This window comes from Eutrigla gurnardus (assembly GCF_963514095.1).
Source record: "Eutrigla gurnardus genome assembly, chromosome: 21".
Classification (NCBI taxonomy): Eukaryota; Metazoa; Chordata; class Actinopteri; order Perciformes; family Triglidae; genus Eutrigla; species Eutrigla gurnardus.
Genome location: NC_139932.1, coordinates 667,678 through 688,059, shown reverse-complemented (window position 1 = coordinate 688,059; position 20,382 = coordinate 667,678). Strand labels below are relative to the sequence as shown.

The 20,382-nt window shown below is 44.0% G+C and overlaps 1 protein-coding gene across 3 annotated transcripts in view; it reads left to right on the top strand.

Annotated features, from left to right (window-relative positions):
• The window catches only part of ptprb (protein tyrosine phosphatase receptor type b), a 138,125-nt gene that overhangs the window by 78,607 nt on the left and 39,136 nt on the right, over positions 1-20,382 (top strand). For all 3 annotated transcript variants that reach the window (XM_084038457.1, XM_084038458.1, XM_084038456.1), the window contains exons 19-23: positions 1,144-1,316; positions 11,256-11,406; positions 15,702-15,802; positions 18,034-18,199; positions 18,269-18,550. In XM_084038457.1, coding sequence (XP_083894583.1) covers positions 1,144-1,316; positions 11,256-11,406; positions 15,702-15,802; positions 18,034-18,199; positions 18,269-18,550 — 873 coding nt within the window. The remainder of the gene's footprint in view (positions 1-1,143; positions 1,317-11,255; positions 11,407-15,701; positions 15,803-18,033; positions 18,200-18,268; positions 18,551-20,382) is intronic.

Genomic DNA, 20,382 nt, shown 5'->3' with positions numbered 1-20,382 from the left:
GAATGTCTTCAGTCTCTAGTCGTCTATCGGGTAAAGATGTCTGTTCTCTAAACGTCTTCAATCTTTAGTCATATGTCTAGCAAAGACGTCCTTCCTCTGAATGTCTTAGGTCTCTAGTCCTCTATCAAGTAGAGACGTCCGTCCTCTGAACGTCCTCGGCCTCTAGTCGTCTATCTCGTAAAGATGTCCGTCCTCTGAACCTCCTCGGCCTCGAGTCATCTATCTAGTAAAGACGTCTGTTCTCTAAACGTCTTCAATCTTAAGTCATCTGTCTAGTAAAGATGTCCGTCCTCTGAACATCTTAGGTCTCTAGTCGTCTATCAAGTAGAGACGTCCGTCCTCTGAACGTCCTCGGCCTCTAGTCATCTATCTAGTAAAGACGTCCATCCTCTGAACGTCCTCGGTCTCTAATCGTCTATCTAGTAAAGACGTCCGTCCTCTGAACATCGTCGGCCTCTAGTCATCTATCTAGTAAAGACGTCCATTCTCTGAACGGCCTCGGTCCCTAGTCGTCTATCGAGTAAAAACGTCCGTCCTCTGAACGTCCTCGGCCTCTAGTCATCTATCTAGTAAAGACGTCCATCCTCTGAACGGCCTCGGTCCCTAGTCGTCTATCGAGTAAAAACGTCCGTCCAATGAACGTCCTCGGCCTCTAGTCATCTATCTAGTAAAGATGTCCATCCTCTGAACGTCCTCGGTCTCTAATCGTCTATCTAGTAAAGACGTCCGTCCTCTGAACGTCCTCGGCCTCTAGTCATCTATCTAGTAAAGACGTCCGGCCTCTAGTCATCTATCTAGTAAAGACGTCCGTCCTCTGAACATCCTCGGCCTCTAGTCGTCTATCGAGTAAAAACGTCCGTCCTCTGAACATCATCGACCTCTAGTCCCTCGCCGACATTGAGCCTAACTTTGGAGTGTTATTCAGCCTCCTTCCTGACCAGCTAGCATGATGAACTTGCTGCCAGTTGTTTCTTTACATTTGTGTTTCATACTCTGATGAGACATGATGGGACTCAGAGGATAAAAACACAAGCTGTCATGAGTTTGTGGTCTGTATTGTTCTTCAATGACACTATTGATCAATACGATTTTACAAATGTTAAAAAGGGTAGACAACAATGTCTCTCTCTGTCTGTGTATCAGGTCCGGCTGCAGTCAGTAATCTCACCACCACCACCTCCAACACCACCTCACTCTCCTTCTCCTGGCAGCCCTCGGACGGACACGTCGACGCCTACGACCTGTCGCTCTACAGCGTCACCGAGGTAACAGCCAATCAGAGGGAGGACGCTGCAGGGAGCAACAAGGGGCATCAGGTCAGATTATTAATGTCATAACACATTGTTTATAGAGGTGAAACTACTATAGATTAATATATGGATGGATATGGATGATATAATGGATGATGCTTGATGATATTTTCTATAGTGGAGGGCGATTCAACTATATGGTTCATGGGACAACATTTTCTGAAAGCTAAGGGACCGGGGGGGGCGGATATCTTCCATGACCCACCTGACCCCTTCTCATGGCCTCATGAATTAACACCTTTTTGTCTTTTTGCTAAATTTCAGACTCCAGATTTGACACATATTTTTCTTTCTTCAATCTTCATGTTTTAAATAGGGACCATATCAGGGATACTGAACAAATATTGTAATTTAAGGTTCTACACCAGCTACATGTTGGAGTCATCAGCACTAGTGATGATGACTTAGATTGAGGCTGTTATGAAAACCAATTATGCATCAAGAGCGTTTATTGACAGAAGGATTCTGAGCGTCAGAGCGTGCATGTAACAATAGTAACATACTGTCCCTCATGCATGTCGGTGCACATTTACATTTAGGGCATTTAGCAGACGCTTTTGTCCAAAGCGACTTACTATCAGTACATTTGTCAAAAAAAGAAACCACAACATATCAAAAAGAAGAAACAAGTGTTAGGTTCTCATCTGAGTAAAGTAGTAACTGTTCAGCAAGGATACCTTAAGTACAACAGTGATATGATGAAAGTGCTACAGGTAAGAACATATACAATACAATACAATACAATAAAACTTTATTGACCACCACCGTGGAAAATTGTCTTCGGCTCACCGTAAAAGAGGTACATGTTTCATTAAAAACACAGTTAAATAAGGAAACAGTTAAAACACAATTAATCATACAATAAATATATTGAAAGTGAGAGCAGTTCATTGCTAGTGCCATTTAGGATACATTGAAAAGGTGGACAGCATTCGGGATAAAAGATTTTCTAAATGCTCCCTTGGCCAGTGGGACTCTATAGCGTCTCCCGGACTTAAGGAGCTCAAATTGTGGCCCAGGAGTTGCGTTGTGTCCTCTGTGAGGAAAGACTGGATCCTGCGAATGTTGTACAGTGCAAATATGCAGGATTGGGCCACAGCAGGGATGTTGGGGGTGCAGGATAATTGGCAGGATTACACCCAGTTTCCTCACAATTGACAAAGGCAATACTGTGATGTCCTGGACAGTGATGGACAGGTCCATGCGAGGGCAGTCTTTCCCTGGGATGAAGAGGAGTTTGGTTTCATGCAGGTTAAGCTTGAGGTGATGCGCAGTTGTCCAGACGGAGATGTCTGTCAGACATTCCAAGATGCGAGTTGCAATGTGAGTGTCAGAGATTGGGGAAAAAGAGAGGAACAGCTGGGTGTTGTCTGCAAAACAATGGTAGGAGAAATCCATGTCATGTGATTACAGAGTCTAGTGATCCGGTGTATAATGAGAACAGAAGTATTCCTAGTACTGAGCCTTGATGGACACCCGTTTCCAGAGAGCAGAGTTTGGACATAAAGCCATTCCGTATGACCTGAAAGGTGCGATTTGTCAGGTATGATGTGAACCAGGTTCAAGCAGAGTCAGTGATGCCAAGTTCAGCCAGGATGGAGAGGAGGATTTGGTGGTTGACTGTGTCGAATGCAGCAGATAGTTCAAGGAGAATGAGAACAGAGGAGTGGGATGAGGCTCTGGCATCGCACAGCGACTCAGTCACTGTGAGGAGGGCCGTCTCAGTGGAGTGAGCAGTCCTGAATCCTGATTGATTAGGGTCAAGGAGGTTGTTCTGTGAGAGATAGGATGACAGTAAGTAGTAGGCGGCACATTCCAGGGTTTTAGAGAGGAATGAAAGAAGAGATACAGGTCTGTAGTTTCGGATGTCAGCAGCATCTAGGGTGGGTTTTTTCAGCAGTGGATTAACTATAGCTGTCTTGAAAGCTGCTGGAATGAGACCTGAGGTTAGGGAGGAGTTGATCAGGGTGGTGAGGAATGGTAAGATGTTGTTTGAGATAGGAGAGAGGAGTGTGTGAACATCTTCAGAGGAGAGAGGGCTGAAGCTGGTAAGGCCATCAGAGCTGAGAGTTAGTGGAGATGTTTTCTGGTAGGGTAAAGGAGTGAATGAGGGGCTGATGTCATTTAGAAGAGTTGATCCTTAACAGGCAGAAGGCAGATTTAGCTGCCGAAACAGTTGAAGTGAAGAGGAGGTGGTGGTAGTGAGCAAGGTCATCACCCTGCCTGATTTCTTCCATTTTCTCGCTGCCGCTCGCAACACTGATCTGTTGGTTCACAGAGATTTGGACAACCAGGGAGGGGAGGGAGATGATCACGCTGGTCCTGAGGTGATGGGACAGAGAGTGTCCAAAGAAGAGGAGAGTGATGACATCAGGATGGAGGAGGCTTCCTCAATTGGCATTAGGGAGAATTGTTCTGTGGATGGTAGTGAGGAAGGAACAGTTGAGGAGAGAGCGGAGGGAGAGAGGGATTTGAGGTGGAGACAGTTCGAGGCGTAGAGGGGAGGGACGTGGTGGACTTCAAGGGGAGAGAGAATGTGACAAAGTGGTGGTCAGACACAGTGAGCTGGGTAACAGAGAATACCGAGATGCCACAGAATCTTGTGAAGACAAGGTCAAGTTGGTTCCGGGCCCAGTGGGTGGGTGGAGAGGGGGAGAGCGTGAGGTCAAATGTGAAGAAGAGTGGATGTTGAAGTCACCGAGGACAACGAGTGGTGTGCCATCATCAGGGGAGCAGCTTAGGAGGGCATCCATCTCATCTTAAAGTCACAGAGAGGACCGGGTGGGCGATAGATCACTATGATGTCGAGCTTGAAAGGAAGGGTGACAGAGACGGCGTGGAATTCAAGTGCAGAGCGGGGTAGGTGGTCCAGGGGAAGGACCTGGTAGGACCACCTGGGTGAGATTAGGAGTCCAGTTTCTCCTCCTCAACCTGTTCGTCTTGGGGAGTGTGGAAATGAGTAGGGAGTTGAGGGGGGAACTGGAGTGCCAGTGTTTTCTGGGATGATCCAGGTCTCCGTAAGGGCCAGGAGGTGGAGAGCATACGCTGGTAGTTCCAAAGCCCCCCTAGTACTTCAAGTTCCATTCCGGTAGTGAATGGTGGGAAGCAGAGATCGGATAGGTTACAGCCTCGAGCGATGGGTCTCTGGAGAAACCTTCTCCAGTTTGATGTCCTGACTTGGATAGGACACATGGCTGCGATGGGTGGTGGTTGAGTTGTTGTGACTTCCTCCATGGACTCCCACAGATAGACTCCCTTGGCTTTGTTCGACAGTCTAGACCCCCACAGATAGACTCCCACTGATAGACTCCCTCGTCTTTGTTCGACAGTCTAGACTCCCACGGATAGACTCACTTGTCTTTGTTCGACAGTCTAGACTCCCACAGATAGACTGCCTTGTCTTTGTTCAACTGTCTTCGTTCGGCTGTCCTGAAGCTGTAGTGACAAGCTATTCAGTGCTTGGTTTACCTCCTGCAGGTTTAGCCCCTCCCTCCAATCAAGTCTCCTGACTACAGCTGAGATGGGTGAAACTAGGTAATTGCCCACTCAGTATCAACAGCTTCATTAGAATTTACACAACAGGGTATCTAGACCCTGACTAAATATTACAACTAGATCTACTCACAGAATGCCTAAACTTAGTATCTACAATTATTTTCTGATTTACCAACCAGATTAAATGCAGCTTCCTTCCTTTCTTCAGACAAAATGTAGTTGCACATGTGAGGTAGATACTGAGATTACTCTGATCCTTATGGGAATGAATAACAACATAATAGATCTGTGTATATTTCTCACTATCACCCTGATGGTTTAAAATATAATACAATAATAATAATCATATCTTTAATATTTTTTAAAGCTTAAAAGCATTGTTTTGGCAAGTGAAGTAAGAGTGGAGCAAAGTAATCATACACCTGCTCTACAAATTGACGCAATGCTGAAGTGCAAGGATTAAGATGAAAGCACTTCTTATTGATAGGTAAATGGTGCATACTGTATATATGACGGGTGGGAATCACCAGCGAGTCTCGAGTCTGGAAGGTTGAGCCGGGTCTTAGTAGAGCAGGTGATTGGGTGATTGCTGGCAGCTGCCTAAGGTGGTACCTGGCTCCCATACACCAGACTCCAACCCTGCAATCAAGCACAGACAGACAGACAGACCATAGGAGGCAGAGGGCATGACAATAGGCTCGTTGGAGATGAGTCCGGCCTGCACAGAATTGATCAACTGCGAATGCCGCACAATGCATGCTGGGTAGTTTTGTGACTTGATCCCGACTTGCTCTGACGTCATGAACACGTGGGCAACAATAATCTCACAAGATCAAGGCGGCCACAGTTTTTAGAGCCCGGGCCGCAGTTGCTCTTTTAGCAAAAAAGAGCACTAACATGCTCTAAAAACAAAGTCCCGGGGCATGATGGGAAACGCCTGGCTGTCACCTCATCTAAGAGCTGATTGGCTCTTAGTTTTGACAACAAACACCACATTTAGTATGTAGAGCAAATTTCCTGTGTGAGTCTAATATTTAACGTGAAATTATTTATATAGACCATATCAGATTTTGTCTGGAGAAAGGAAGGAAGCTGCTTTGTCTCTTGTTGGTAAGTCAGAAACTAATTGTAGATTTGGGTTTAGGCATTGTGTGAGTAAAGCTAGTTGTAACATTTAGTCTTGTGTTGATAGCTTGTTGTTGAAATCCTAGTGAAACTGTCTATGCTAAGTGAGTAATCAACTAAGTTTGAGCCAGCTCAGGTGTAGTGAATAGACTTGATTGGAGGGAGGGGTCACACTCAGTGCTTAAAGGACTGCCAGTGAACCTCCTTCAAACCACATTTTGTCTGGAGAAAGGAAGGAAGCTGCTTTGTCTCTTGTTGGTAAGTCAGAAACTAATTGTAGATTTGGGTTTAGGCATTGTGTGAGTAAAGCTAGTTGTAACAATTAGTCTTGTGTTGATAGCTTGTTGTTGAAATCCTAGTGAAACTGTCTATGCTAAGTGAGTAATCAACTAAGTTTGAGCCAGCTCAGGTGTAGTGAATAGACTTGATTGGAGGGAGGGGTCACACTCAGTATTTGCGGTAAACTGAGCACTTAAAAGGCTGTCACTACAGCGTCAGCTGCAGCGTCTGGCCATCAGAACGAAGACAGCTGAACAAAGACAAGGGAGTCTATCTGTGGGAGTCAAGACAGCTGAACAAAGACAAGGGAGTCTATCTGTGGGAGTCAAGACAGCTGAACAAAGACAAGGGAGTCTATCTGTGGGAGTCAAGACAGCTGAACAAAGACAAGGGAGTCTATCTGTGGGAGTCAAGACAGCTGAACAAAGACAAGGGAGTCTATCTGTGGGAGTCAAGACAGCTGAACAAAGACAAGGGAGTCTATCTGTGGGAATCAAGACAGCTGAACAAAGACAAGGGAGCCTATCTGTGGGAGTCCATCGAGGACGTCCATTGAGGTAGGTATAACATCTCACCCCTCGCAGCCATGTGTCTTATCCCAGTCAGGACATCACACTGGAGAAGATTTCACCGGAGACCCTTCACCCCTTCACTCGAGGCTGTAACCCATCCAATCTCTGCTACCCACCATTCTCCACCGGTAAGGAACTTTAAGTACTAGGGGGGCTGTGGAACTGCCAGTCTGCAGTCAAGAAGGCGGACACCATTTCAGCCTATGCGTCCCTGCAGTCTCTCCACTTCCTGGCCCTCACAGAGACCTGGATCACCCCAGAAAACACTGCCACTCCAGCTGCCCTTTCAACTGCCTACTCGTTTTCACACTCCCCAAGACGAACAGGGCGAGGAGGAGGAACTGGGCTCCTCATCTCACCTAGATGGTCCTACCAGGTCCTTCCTCTGGACCACCTACCCCGATCTACACTTGAATTCCACGCCGTCTCTGTCACCCTTCCTTTCAAACTCAACATCATAGTGATCTATCGCCCACCCGGTCCTCTCTGTGACTTTTTGGATGAGATGGATGCCCTCCTGAGCTGCTCCCCTGATGATGGCACACCACTCGTCGTCCTCGGTGACTTCAACATCCACTCAGGGAAGCTGCACTCATCTGAATTCATCGACTTCTTTTCCGCATTTGACCTTACACTATCCCCCTCTCCACCAACTCACCGCACCGGGAACCAACTCTCCCCCTCTCCACCAACTCACCGCACCGGGAACCAACTTGACCTTGTCTTCACAAGATCATGTGGCATCTCGGCACTCTCTGTTACCCCGCTCACCGTGTCCGACCACCACTTTGTGACTTTCTCCCTCCCCATGGAGCCCACCACATCCCTCCCCTCTACGCCTCGAATTGTCACCAGCCGCCGCAACCTGAAATCCCTCACTCCCTCCGCTCTCTCCTCAACTGTTATTTCCTCGCTACCATCCTCAGAACAGTTCTCCTTAATGCCTACTGAGGAAGCCTCCTCCATCCTGATGTCTTCACTCTCCTCTTGGACACTCTCTGTCCCCCAATCTCACGACCTGCGCGATCATCTCCATCCCCTCCCTGGCTGTCTGAACCTCTGCGAACCAACAGATCATTGTTGCGAGTGTCAGAGAGAAAATGGAAGAAATCGGGCCAGCACGAGGACCTTGCTCACTACCACCACCTCCTCTCTGACTTAATTTCAACTGTTTAGGCAGCTAAATCTGCCTTCTACCTGGCAAAGATCAACTCTTCTGCCTCCAACCCCAGGAAACTCTTCTCCGTGTTCTCCTCCCTCCTCACCCCCCCCCCCCCCCCCCTTCCTTCCTTACTGCCGATGACTTTGCTACTTACTTTACCAAGAAAGTAAATGACATCAGCTCCTCATTCACGCCTATTCCCTCCCAGAAGACATCTCCCCCAACTCTCAACTCGGATGGTCTTACCAGCTTTACCCCCCTCACCTCTGAAGACGTTCACGCACTTGTTACATCTAACCGTGCCACCACCTGCTCCCTCGACCCGATTCCCTCCTCTCTTCTCCAAGACATCTCACACGACATCTTGCCATTCCTCACCACCCTGATCAACTCCTCCCTCACCTCAGGTGTCATTCCAGCGGATTTTAAGACAGCTACCGTGAAGCCTCTCCTTAAAAAACCCACCCTAGACGCTACTGACATCCAAAGCTACAGACCTGTATCTCTTCTTTCATTCCTCTCTAAAACCTTGGAACGTGCCGCCTTCAACCAACTGTCATCCTATCTCTCGCTGAACAACCTCCTAGACCCTAATCAATCAGGATTCAGGACTGCTCACTCCACTGAGACGGCACTCCTTACAGTGACCGAGTCCCTGCGAGACGCCAGAGCCTCGTCCCACTCCTCTGTTCTCGTTCTCCTCGACCTATCTGCTGCATTCGACACAGTCAACCACCAAATCCTCCTCTCCACTCTGGCTGAACTTGGCATAACTGACTCTGCTCTCACCTGGTTTACATCATACCTGACAAATCGCACCTTTCAGGTCACACGGAATGGCTCTATGTCCAAACCCTGTTCTCTGGACATGGGTGTCCCTCAAGGCTCAGTATTAGGACCGCTTCTGTTCTCACTATACACCAGATCACTAGGTTCTGTTATCACATCGCATGGATTCTCCTACCATTGCTACGCAGATGACACCCAGCTGTTCCTCTCTTTTCCCCCGTCCTCTGACACTCACATTGCAACTCGCATCTCGGACTGTCTGGCTGACATCTCTGTCTGGACAACTGCACATCACCTTGTAATGGGAATTTTGGATGTTTGTACTTTATAATCAGAATATTTGTCAGGCCAGACGTCGATCCGCATCTCCTCATCTGACTGTTATGCTATGACGAAAATGAATGCCTGTTTGTAGATGATATAAACATGAGTGCCACATTGACATAAGATAATTTCAGGACTATGACGCCTGTGTTCTGTAAATCTTGACCTTGCCTGTACATCTTGTCTTTGTAAGATAGGACATGATCCGTCCTTTGTCCATGGTTCCTCCTCCTTAAAAGGGAGATTGTTGTTAGACTCAGGGTCATTCCTGCTGATTCTGAACCTTTGCATCAGAAGGCAGGGATGAACAGTACTTTCTTCTGCAGATGAGAATACTTAGTGGAATAAACCTCGGAGAAGAAGCTGATCCTGGTTGTTGATCTTTATTGGGCAGATTCATTTTTCCACAACAACCTCAAGCTTAACCTGAATAAAACCGAACTCCTCTTCATCCCAGGGAAAGACTGCCCTCGCAAGGACCTGTCGAGGGCATCACAGTATTGCTGTCGTCAACTGCGAGGAACCTGGGTGTAATCCTCGATGACCAACTATCCTGCACCCCCAACATCACTGCTGTGGCCCGATCCTGCAGATTTGCCCTCTACAACATCCGCAGGATTCGGACCCTCCTCACAAAGGATGCAATGCAACTCTTGGTCCAAGCACTGGTCATCTCCCGCCTTGACTACTGCAACTCTCTCCTGGCCGGACTCCCGGCCTCTGCGATTAAACCATTGCAGCGTATCCAGAACGCTGCAGCACGCCTTATCTTCAATCTACCCAAATTCTCCCATGTGACCCCCCTCCTCCGTGACCTCCACTGGCTCCCTGTTGCAGCACGCATCAAATTCAAGACGATGACACTGGCCTTCAGGGCCATCAATGGAACAGCACCCATCTACCTTCAAACACTGGTCAAACCTCATGCCCCAAAGCGAGCACTTCGCTCCTCTACTTCAGCTGGCCGGCTGGTACCACCATCGCTGAAATCAAACAAATGTCGCTCAGCAAAGTCCAGACTCTTCTCTGTTCTGGCGCCTGGTGGAACGAACTCCCGACTAATGTCAGGACAGCTGAGTCATTTGCCATTTTCCGAAAAAGGCTCAAGACTCACCTCGACTAGCATGACCCACTAACACGCCCCCCCCCCCCCCCCCCCCCAAAAAAAACCCCTTACCTATAGCACTCTGATCGTAGCACTGTTGCTCTTGAAGTACTAGTTTACTCAGATGAGGACCTAACACTTACACTCTTACTTTATTGGCAATGATACGTTGTGGTTTCCTTGTTTCCTTCTTTTGACAAATGTACTTATTGTAAGTGGCTTTGGACAAAAGCGTCTGCTAAATGACCTAAATGTAAATGTAAATATCAAAACAAGCAATTAGCAGATAGCTGCTTTAAGAGGCATACAAAAAAAACCCCGCCAGATACACATTTAATACAGTATTACTGTCAAACCTTGCTTATGTGCACTATATTCTATGATACTACCTCAACAGCAGATACACTATACCGTATAGTGTTTTATATACATTTTATATACATTTAATGTTCATAATGCATATATCTGGTGGCATTATTTTGTACTTTTTATTTAGAGAGATTTATTTAACTTATCTGAGTCTTTCTTTCTGATTCTGGTTTCCACAGATATTTATGATCAAATAGAAATAAATGCCAACATGGTCGCAAACAACAGATAGCCTACAGATTGTGTCTAATAGGATGCAACTTCCTGTATATTCTTCGAAGGCCGATGGAAACTGTCCGACCGGAACGCAGCTTTTAGGCTCCGCCTCCTGCTGCTGCCGCCTGCTCCCGTCTACTTTCCAAGCGAGGCGCAGTTCATCTCCAACAAGCCTATTATTTAAATCTAACATGATAAAGTTTTGACTCAGTTCATCTCACTTCAATCATTTTTATTGCAGCAAAATGTGTCATAAAAACGTGTCTTGTGTGTTGTGTCATTGACCTGACAAACTGAACTGTATATTCAGTGTTCAAGCCCACTGACTTTACCCCAGGTTTCATTTCAATGAGAAATATTAATTACTTTCTGTTATAAAAGATCATGGCACCTGTCTGTATATACTTAGGCAGTCTTGTGTTTGTACTTGTACTAAATGGCGGCATGGTGGCATCCCTTATATCCCTTAGAAATATGATATGATATATGATGTACTGCGTGTGCTGCAGGCAGTGGGCGAACCGGTGGACCAACGGAAAGTCGCTCCAGCTGCTGACAGCTGTGTGTTCTCGGACCTGCGAGCAGGAAGTCTGTACAGACTGCAGGTGGTTAGCTGGAGCAGAGGGATGAGCAGTGACTCCTCGATACTGGCCAGAACAGGTCAGCCAACACATCGCCATATTCTTAGTATTCATATTTCTAATATGTATGATTATATGACTTTAGATCCCTGTCTCTTCTTGGTTATCATGTTTATTATGTTTAAACTAAACACTTTAATTTTGTCTGTCTTCATGTTTTTCATCACCTTCCCTTTTTTAATCATTTCCTTCTTTGTGTTTGTCCTTTCCTCCTCTCTTCCTCCATATTAAACTAATTAGGGCCACGGGGCAATCGCACCGAGCACTGGCCCCCTACAGCTATGAAATAGCTGAGGGGACCAGTGCTCGGGGCGAAACCACAGAAATTTTCCCATTGACTTGAATGGGACGAGCCAAAAAAAAAGAAGCAGAAATCGTAGCTTTTCAAACGCCTGCTGCTCAGGCATACTTTCACCTAGAAACTCTATTTAAACTTTAAAACGTAGACACAAGTCTTGTGTCCTGGTGTATCAATCCACGTTTCAATAGCTCATATAGTTTTTGATCAATCACTGTTCAATGACCATAATCGTTTTGGGAGAAATCATGAGATTATAATGGGTGTGTATTGCGCGGAACCTTCTGGGCTAGAGTGGGTGACATCATCGCTTAGAGTGTGAGGGCTTCTCAGATTTTTTTCCTTTCCAAACTCCTCCCGGCCACAATCTTCACTCTACAGACGTGATATTTTCCAATTTTGTAGACAAACTTGTCCTGTCTCTCACAATGTGCTCAAAAACTCTGTGAGATTTATAGAATTTGAACTAGCAACCTCTAAGCGCGGCCAAGTCTGTTTTTCTCCTCATCCGCTCCAATGTAAATCGAGAAGCAGATTTTCAAAGAAACCTGAAAGCAACTCCATTTCTAACTCACCCTAGCGTCCACATTTCTGACACTAGGAAAAAATAAAAGTCATCAGTGTCTTCATCAGAGTCACGGTGTGAAAATCTTGGCGATAGGAGTTTCGATGTGAGCGTGGCAAGCTTTTGTTCGGAGCGCCCCCAAAGCCGGAATGGAGCGATAGTGAGAGGCAGAGAGAGGCTTAAAGACAGTTACACACACGCACCAAGGGCCGTTGCTATGGTGACAGCACTCTGGAGCTCTAATCTTCATAACTAACAGCAGGTGTGCTCTGATTGGTGGACAGGAATGTACTAAAAACTACATTTAGTAGTGGGAAATGTAGTTTTTTTAGTCAAACGTCTTCTGCTCGGGCAGACTTTCACCTAGAAACTCCATTTAAACTTTAAAATGGAGACACGAGTGGTGTGCTCTGATTGGTGGACAGGAATGTACTAAAAACTACATTTAGTAGTGGGAAATGTAGTTTTTTTAGTCAAACGTCTTCAGCTCGGGCAGACTTTCACCTAGAAACTCCATTTAAACTTTAAAATGGAGACACGAGTGGTGTGCTCTGATTGGTGGACAGGAATGTACTAAAAACTACATTTAGTAGTGGGAAATGTAGTTTTTTTAGTCAAACGTCTTCAGCTCGGGCAGACTTTCACCTAGAAACTCCATTTAAACTTTAAAATGGAGACACGAGTGGTGTGCTCTGATTGGTGGACAGGAATGTACTAAAAACTACATTTAGTAGTGGGAAATGTAGTTTTTTTAGTCAAACGTCTTCAGCTCGGGCAGACTTTCACCTAGAAACTCCATTTAAACTTTAAAATGGAGACACGAGTGGTGTGCTCTGATTGGTGGACAGGAATGTACTAAAAACTACATTTAGTAGTGGGAAATGTAGTTTTTTTAGTCAAACGTCTTCAGCTCAGCCATACTTTCACCTAGAAACTCCATTTAAACTTTAAAATGAGACACAAGTACTGGCAAGTACTGACAAGTACTGGCACTGTTTGACAATACATAGTACCTACTAGTTCTCAGTACTTGAGTCTCAGTAGTACTCGCTAGTACTCGCTAGTACTCGGTAGTACTCGGTAGTACTTGAGTGACAGCTGAGCTCGGTGACATAGTACCTAGTAGTATTCCGAAATGGAATACTACTTTAAACTTTAAAATGGAGACACGAGTGGTGTGCTCTGGTTGGTGGACAGGAATGTACTAAAAACTACATTTAGTAGTGGGAAATGTAGTTTTTTTTAGTCAAACGTCTTCTGCTCGGGCAGACTTTCACCTAGAAACTCCATTTAAACTTTAAAATGGAGACACGAGTGGTGTGCTCTGATTGGTGCACAGGAATGTACTAAAAACTACATTTAGTAGTGGGAAATGTAGTTTTTTTAGTCAAACGTCTTCTGCTCGGGCAGACTTTCACCTAGAAACTCCATTTAAACTTTAAAATGGAGACACGAGTGGTGTGCTCTGATTGGTGGACAGGAATGTACTAAAAACTACATTTAGTAGTGGGAAATGTAGTTTTTTTAGTCAAACGTCTTCTGCTCGGGCAGACTTTCACCTAGAAACTCCATTTAAACTTTAAAATGGAGAGACGAGTGGTGTGCTCTGATTGGTGGACAGGAATGTACTAAAAACTACATTTAGTAGTGGGAAATGTAGTTTTTTTAGTCAAACGTCTTCAGCTCGGGCAGACTTTCACCTAGAAACTCCATTTAAACTTTAAAATGGAGACACGAGTGGTGTGCTCTGATTGGTGGACAGGAATGTACTAAAAACTACATTTAGTAGTGGGAAATGTAGTTTTTTTAGTCAAACGTCTTCAGCTCGGGCAGACTTTCACCTAGAAACTCCATTTAAACTTTAAAATGGAGACACGAGTGGTGTGCTCTGATTGGTGGACAGGAATGTACTAAAAACTACATTTAGTAGTGGGAAATGTAGTTTTTTTAGTCAAACGTCTTCAGCTCAGCCATACTTTCACCTAGAAACTCCATTTAAACTTTAAAATGAGACACAAGTACTGGCAAGTACTGACAAGTACTGGCACTGTTTGACAATACATAGTACCTACTAGTTCTCAGTACTTGAGTCTCAGTAGTACTCGCTAGTACTCGCTAGTACTCGGTAGTACTCGGTAGTACTCGGTAGTACTTGAGTGACAGCTGAGCTCGGTGACATAGTACCTAGTAGTATTCCGAAATGGAATACTACTTTAAACTTTAAAATGGAGACACGAGTGGTGTGCTCTGGTTGGTGGACAGGAATGTACTAAAAACTACATTTAGTAGTGGGAAATGTAGTTTTTTTTAGTCAAACGTCTTCTGCTCGGGCAGACTTTCACCTAGAAACTCCATTTAAACTTTAAAATGGAGACACGAGTGGTGTGCTCTGATTGGTGCACAGGAATGTACTAAAAACTACATTTAGTAGTGGGAAATGTAGTTTTTTTAGTCAAACGTCTTCTGCTCGGGCAGACTTTCACCTAGAAACTCCATTTAAACTTTAAAATGGAGACACGAGTGGTGTGCTCTGATTGGTGGACAGGAATGTACTAAAAACTACATTTAGTAGTGGGAAATGTAGTTTTTTTAGTCAAACGTCTTCTGCTCGGGCAGACTTTCACCTAGAAACTCCATTTAAACTTTAAAATGGAGAGACGAGTGGTGTGCTCTGATTGGTGGACAGGAATGTACTAAAAACTACATTTAGTAGTGGGAAATGTAGTTTTTTTTTAGTCAAACGTCTTCTGCTCGGGCAGACTTTCACCTAGAAACTCCATTTAAACTTTAAAATGGAGACACGAGTGGTGGGCTCTGATTGGTGGACAGGAAGGAGCAGTCAGTGGGAAATGTAGTTTTTTTAGTCAAACGTCTTCAGCTCAGCCATACTTTCACCTAGAAACTCCATTTAAACTTTAAAATGGAGATACGAGTGGTGGGCTCTGATTGGTGGACAGGAAGGAGCAGTCAGTGGGAAATGTAGTTTTTTTAGTCAAACGTCTTCTGCTCAGTCATACTTTCACCTAGAAACCCCATTTAAACTTTAAAATGGAGACACGAGTGGTGTGCTCTGATTGGTGGACAGTTTTTGAAGTACATCACAATACTCAAAACGGACTACTCTGACAGCTCAGTCAGCAAGCAGTCTCTGTATTTGCCTCTAAAACAACTCCGTCTCGTTTGAAATCTCGAAGAATCTCATCGTAATGTATATACACTCCGGCAGTAGCCCCCGTGGCCCTTTCAAAATTTCCCGGCGGGGGAATTTTCTAGTTTTATATTTCATATTAACGTTATTCGTCTACTCTTCAATTCCCGCTTCTTTTTCTTTCTCCTGCATTTATATGTTGTTTGTTTTCCTCTTTTTCTTCACCATCTTGTGGCTCATCTTTCTTCCTTGTTTCCTCCTTGAGGTCATCATCATCACTTCTGTTTCTTTTGAACTCTGCAGTCCCGTCTCCAGTCCGGTCTCTTAAGGTTCAGTGTTCAGGACGGACGGACAGACTGAAGCTCAGCTGGGAGCAGGGAGAGGGAGGCTGCAGCAGCTATCAGGTTCCTCCTTCATTTATTTCATCTGAATTAAGATGGTAACATATCTCCACATGGCAGATGTGTTGGCTAGCTGTCCCACAGTGAAGACTGTGATTGTTCGCTAGCCATTAACATTAGGTCTGGAAGTGTGTTTTTGAATGAATTTTGATATTTTTGAGTTTCATCCATATCCACTGAATTTTGACTGTGTGAGATGTTTTTGTTACACTGATACTGTTACCTAAAATATTTTCCAAGGAGTGTGTCTGTGTGTAATCAAACCACAGACACAGAAAAACGTATGTAAAAAGTTTATTTTGTAAACTCATAGAAAGCAATAAAACCAGTATTTTTGTTTCCTTGACCATGGCAGGATAACATCTGGATTTTCATCATGTTTTGCATTAATTTTTAAGGAAAGGCGTCAAATTGTATGTGTTTACTCAAATCTAGCTGTTTTATGCATTTCATATGGGTTTCCACTGAGATTCACTGCCTCATAACACAAACAAGAAAAAGGTAGGAATTTTCATAATTTCTGTCAATATTCAGGATTACAGGCCACTGTGACAAAAAATCTTTAAAATATGACAAGCTTGTTCATATATTGATAGTAGGGACTGGTGCCTTTATGTTCATGACAAAATAAGATTGTGTATGTATGTATGTGCGTTTGTGTGTTTGTGTTTGTGTGTGTGTGTGTATTTGCATGTGTCATCAGATAATTTGGCTGCAAACCACCTATATTTCTCTCATACACACCCGCAAACACACATACACTCACAAAATTCACTTTACGGCCTTCAAACATAAATCTGTGTCTCTGGTAGGTTTGTCATGATACACACATTTCAAACTCGATACCAATACCCAGGAATATACTCAATACCATTTTTTTAACCATTGTGTGTGTGTGTGTACATGTGTGTGCGTGTGTGTGTGTGTGTGCATGTGTCATCAGATAAATGGGCTTTAAATCCGTACCACCTATATTTCTCTCCTCTCATACGCACCAACACACACACACACACACACACGTGCGTCTCATTTTGTTAGGAACATGCAGGCAGCAGTCTCTACTGTCTATATCATTTTTGTCACAGTGGCCTGTAATCCTGCAATTTGACAGAAAATATGAAAATTCCAAATTTTTCTGGTTTGTGTCATGAGGAATGTTTTTACCTCAGTGGAAAACCATATGAAATGCATAACTTCAAATCCAATCAATCAAAACATTTAAGGACTTTCCTTCAAAATGAATGCAAAACATGATGAAAATCCAGATGTTATCCTGCCATGGCCAAGGAATAAAACATACTGGTTTTATGCCTTACTATGAGTTTATAAAAAAAGCAGGTTTTTTTAATTTATTTTTTTTACATCTAAGTATGTCAGTTTCTGTGGTTTGTTTACACACAGACGCACTCCTGGAAACTTCACTTCAACCATTCTGACTAAAAGAGGTTATCACTAACTACACATCAAAACCATTTTAGTTGAAAAAAAAAAATAATTACACAGGATGCCAATTTGTTGTAAAATAGAGGTCAGTGGGGGAGGGGCTAAAATGGGGGAATTTTGTGATTGACTTCATTTTTCCAAGACTTCATGATGTTTGCTCGGGGGAAATGGGAAATTACAGGAAACATTATTTTTCACTTTAATTTCAAAGGGGGAGGTCAAAACTGTGGTAATAATGAAAGTCTATGGTACAAATTTTGTAGTTAACGTAACTTTTGTTCAATCTCAATTTTTTTGATTATTGAATTATAGTGTAAGTGGTAAGTGGTTTATGATCAACACTGGAATCTAAAGGGTTCATTTTTAATTGTGATTATTTAAATCATGATATAAATTAAACAAGAACCCCTTCATGAATAAAATGAAAAAGAAATGTTTGAAAAATATTGATCTTTCATAATTTTATTGCAGTTTAAAGTTCAAAATACAAATCTTGTTGTTAACAGTACTAACGTAACTTTTTAAGAGAGGATCTTATAGAATATGATGCATTACTGTAGATTAAACTAGATACAATCATTTAACACATTAATTCAGCAGGAATATACTTCCAGAAAAATCAGATATAATAGTAAAATGTCACTTTTATGACACTCATTCCATTATTTTTTGTGCTTGCTTTTTGTTTTTCATCCGGTGAAACGAGAGGGACAAACGGACAGCAGCATTTCTACAGTAGCTTCCAGCTACAGGAAAAGAACTTGAACATTTTCTTCTCTGTGTGGTTTCAGGTGATTTTGTATGACGCTTCTGGAGCCATTGTGGGAGCCCAAACACTCGGGGCAGAACACAAGAGTCACATGTTTGCTGGGCTCATCCCTGGTAGGCTGTACCGATCTGAGGTCATCACACATAGCGGGGAGCTGACCAATAATATCTCAGCCTTTGGACGCACCGGTAAGTCAAATAAAAACACATAAACATAGAGTAACTGCCAACTGTTAATCTTGTCTTTCTCTCTTCCAGCTCCAGAGCCACCGACCCACCTGTCTGTCAAACAAGGCCCAGCCAATAACACGGTAGAGCTGTTGTGGTCTGGTCCTGCCTCCGGAGACTACGGCAGCTTCAGCCTGCAGTGGACCCCTCCGGACCACCTGTCAATCACACAGACTCACCTTACCGGCCGCGTCCTGGGCAGGATGTTTCCGGGGCGACAGTACAACTTCACAGTGGCTACCATCAGTGGGAATGGAGCCAGGGGTAGGCCCACCACCAGAAGTCAACCAATCCAGAGAAACATCAGGATAAGTAGGTGGAAAAAGTCCCAAATTCACTTATACAAATGTGTATTTTGTAGAAAACTCAATTCAAATAGGAATCCGTATTCCCCTGCTTTCAGTTTTATGCTAAGCTCGGCTAACCCCGTGCTGACTCTGATTTTGTTGATAATGAAGTCTTCAGTCTTGGACAGTCTTGAATGAACTTAATGAACTTAACAATTAATGAACTGAAGCTGTTATGTACAGTATGTTCTCTAAGCTACCAGCCTCCATGAACACAAGCAGTTTGGTTACCACTGCCTCCATTGGTTCCTTTCTTTGTGTTATTGTGTGACTTTGGTCAATCCAAACTAATTTGGCATCACATTTACTACATGGTGGTTTGTATTTTGGTGGTGTTACCACCTCCTGTGACAATGGGGTTTTTTAAACTGTGTTTTGGCCAAGCAATCTGTGTTTTGTCTGGGTTTTCTAGTCCCGACGGATAGTAACGTCTCTGTGGAGGAAGTCCTGCTGGCTGTTGGTGAACAGTTAGGACATGACAACCTCTTGTTTGCATCAAGGATGAACACAGCTGTGGTTCTGTTCCTGAAGGAGGAGCCTCTTGTTCATCGGCTGATAGAAAGCAGCATGTTTACAAGAGATCTGCTTGTTCAGATGTCCCCACTGTCAGTTCCCAAATGAACTGTTAGAAACTGAACTCCAGAGATTTTGAAAATTTGCGAGCAGCTTCAAACGAGTTTGGGGTGTAAAGACCCCAAACTGAAGTATGTGCAATCTCTGAGGCAGCAGATATTCATGTTCCTCGAATCACCTACACAACCTGTGGGTGTGTCTTTCAGAGTGAAGCACAGTGGCGGGTCTTACATGATGTTTGCCAGCTCTGGACAGATGTGACAGAAGTGTTTTGAGTGTGGAGATGTGAACAAACTCTGTTAACAGCTGCCATCAACCAGATGGCATCAGGGATTGATGGTCTTTCCACTGACTTTTATAAATGTATTGGATCAGATTCTCGTCTTACAGGAAATTTCCCAAACAGAATTACTTCCTCTCTCCTGTCAGCGTAATAAAGGAGTAAAATAAAGGAGACCTGGCCTTACTGAAGAACTGCAGGCCAGTTGCTCTCCTCTGTACAGACTATAAACTGCTTTCACAAACATTATCTAACAGACTTAAAGGTATCTTCAAAATAATTGTACACTCGGATCAAACGTACTGTGTTCTGGACAACATATTCCTCATGTGTGATGCAATTGATGTGTGTAAATATTATAACCTCACCGTTGGCATTGTTTCTTTGGACCAGGAGAAGACTTTTGATAGGGTGGATCACTCTTATTTGTTTTCTGCACTTTTTTTTATGCCGTTTGGTATTGGTGATAGGTTTCTGGCCTGGTTTGGTGTATTGTACAGAGATGCACAATGTTTGGTGAAGATAGGGGCAGGGCAGAGTCAGCCAATCCCTGTGAGGTGAGGGATAAGGCAGGGTTGTCTTCTCTCAGGTAAGCTTTATAGCCTTGCAATAGAGCCATTGCTTTGCAGGTTTAGAGTGAGACTCTGTGGATTCTCAACACCATCCTTTAAACTAGACTAGGGACTTCCAACTATCTCCGCTTATGCAGAGGATATGAACATTTTTGTCTCCAGCTAGCAGGATGTTGATGGTCTGCTAGACACTCTTTCCCTTTCTGAACAAGCATAATCTGCATGGGTGAATTTGGGAAAAAGCTGGGACAGGGTTAGGCATTACCTCAACTCCCGTGGGGTCTTGAGTGGGGAAAAGAGGGGCTAAAAGGGTGTCAAGTGTTTTGGGGCACGGATGATTTTTTAAAAAATAACTGGGAGGGACTACTTCAG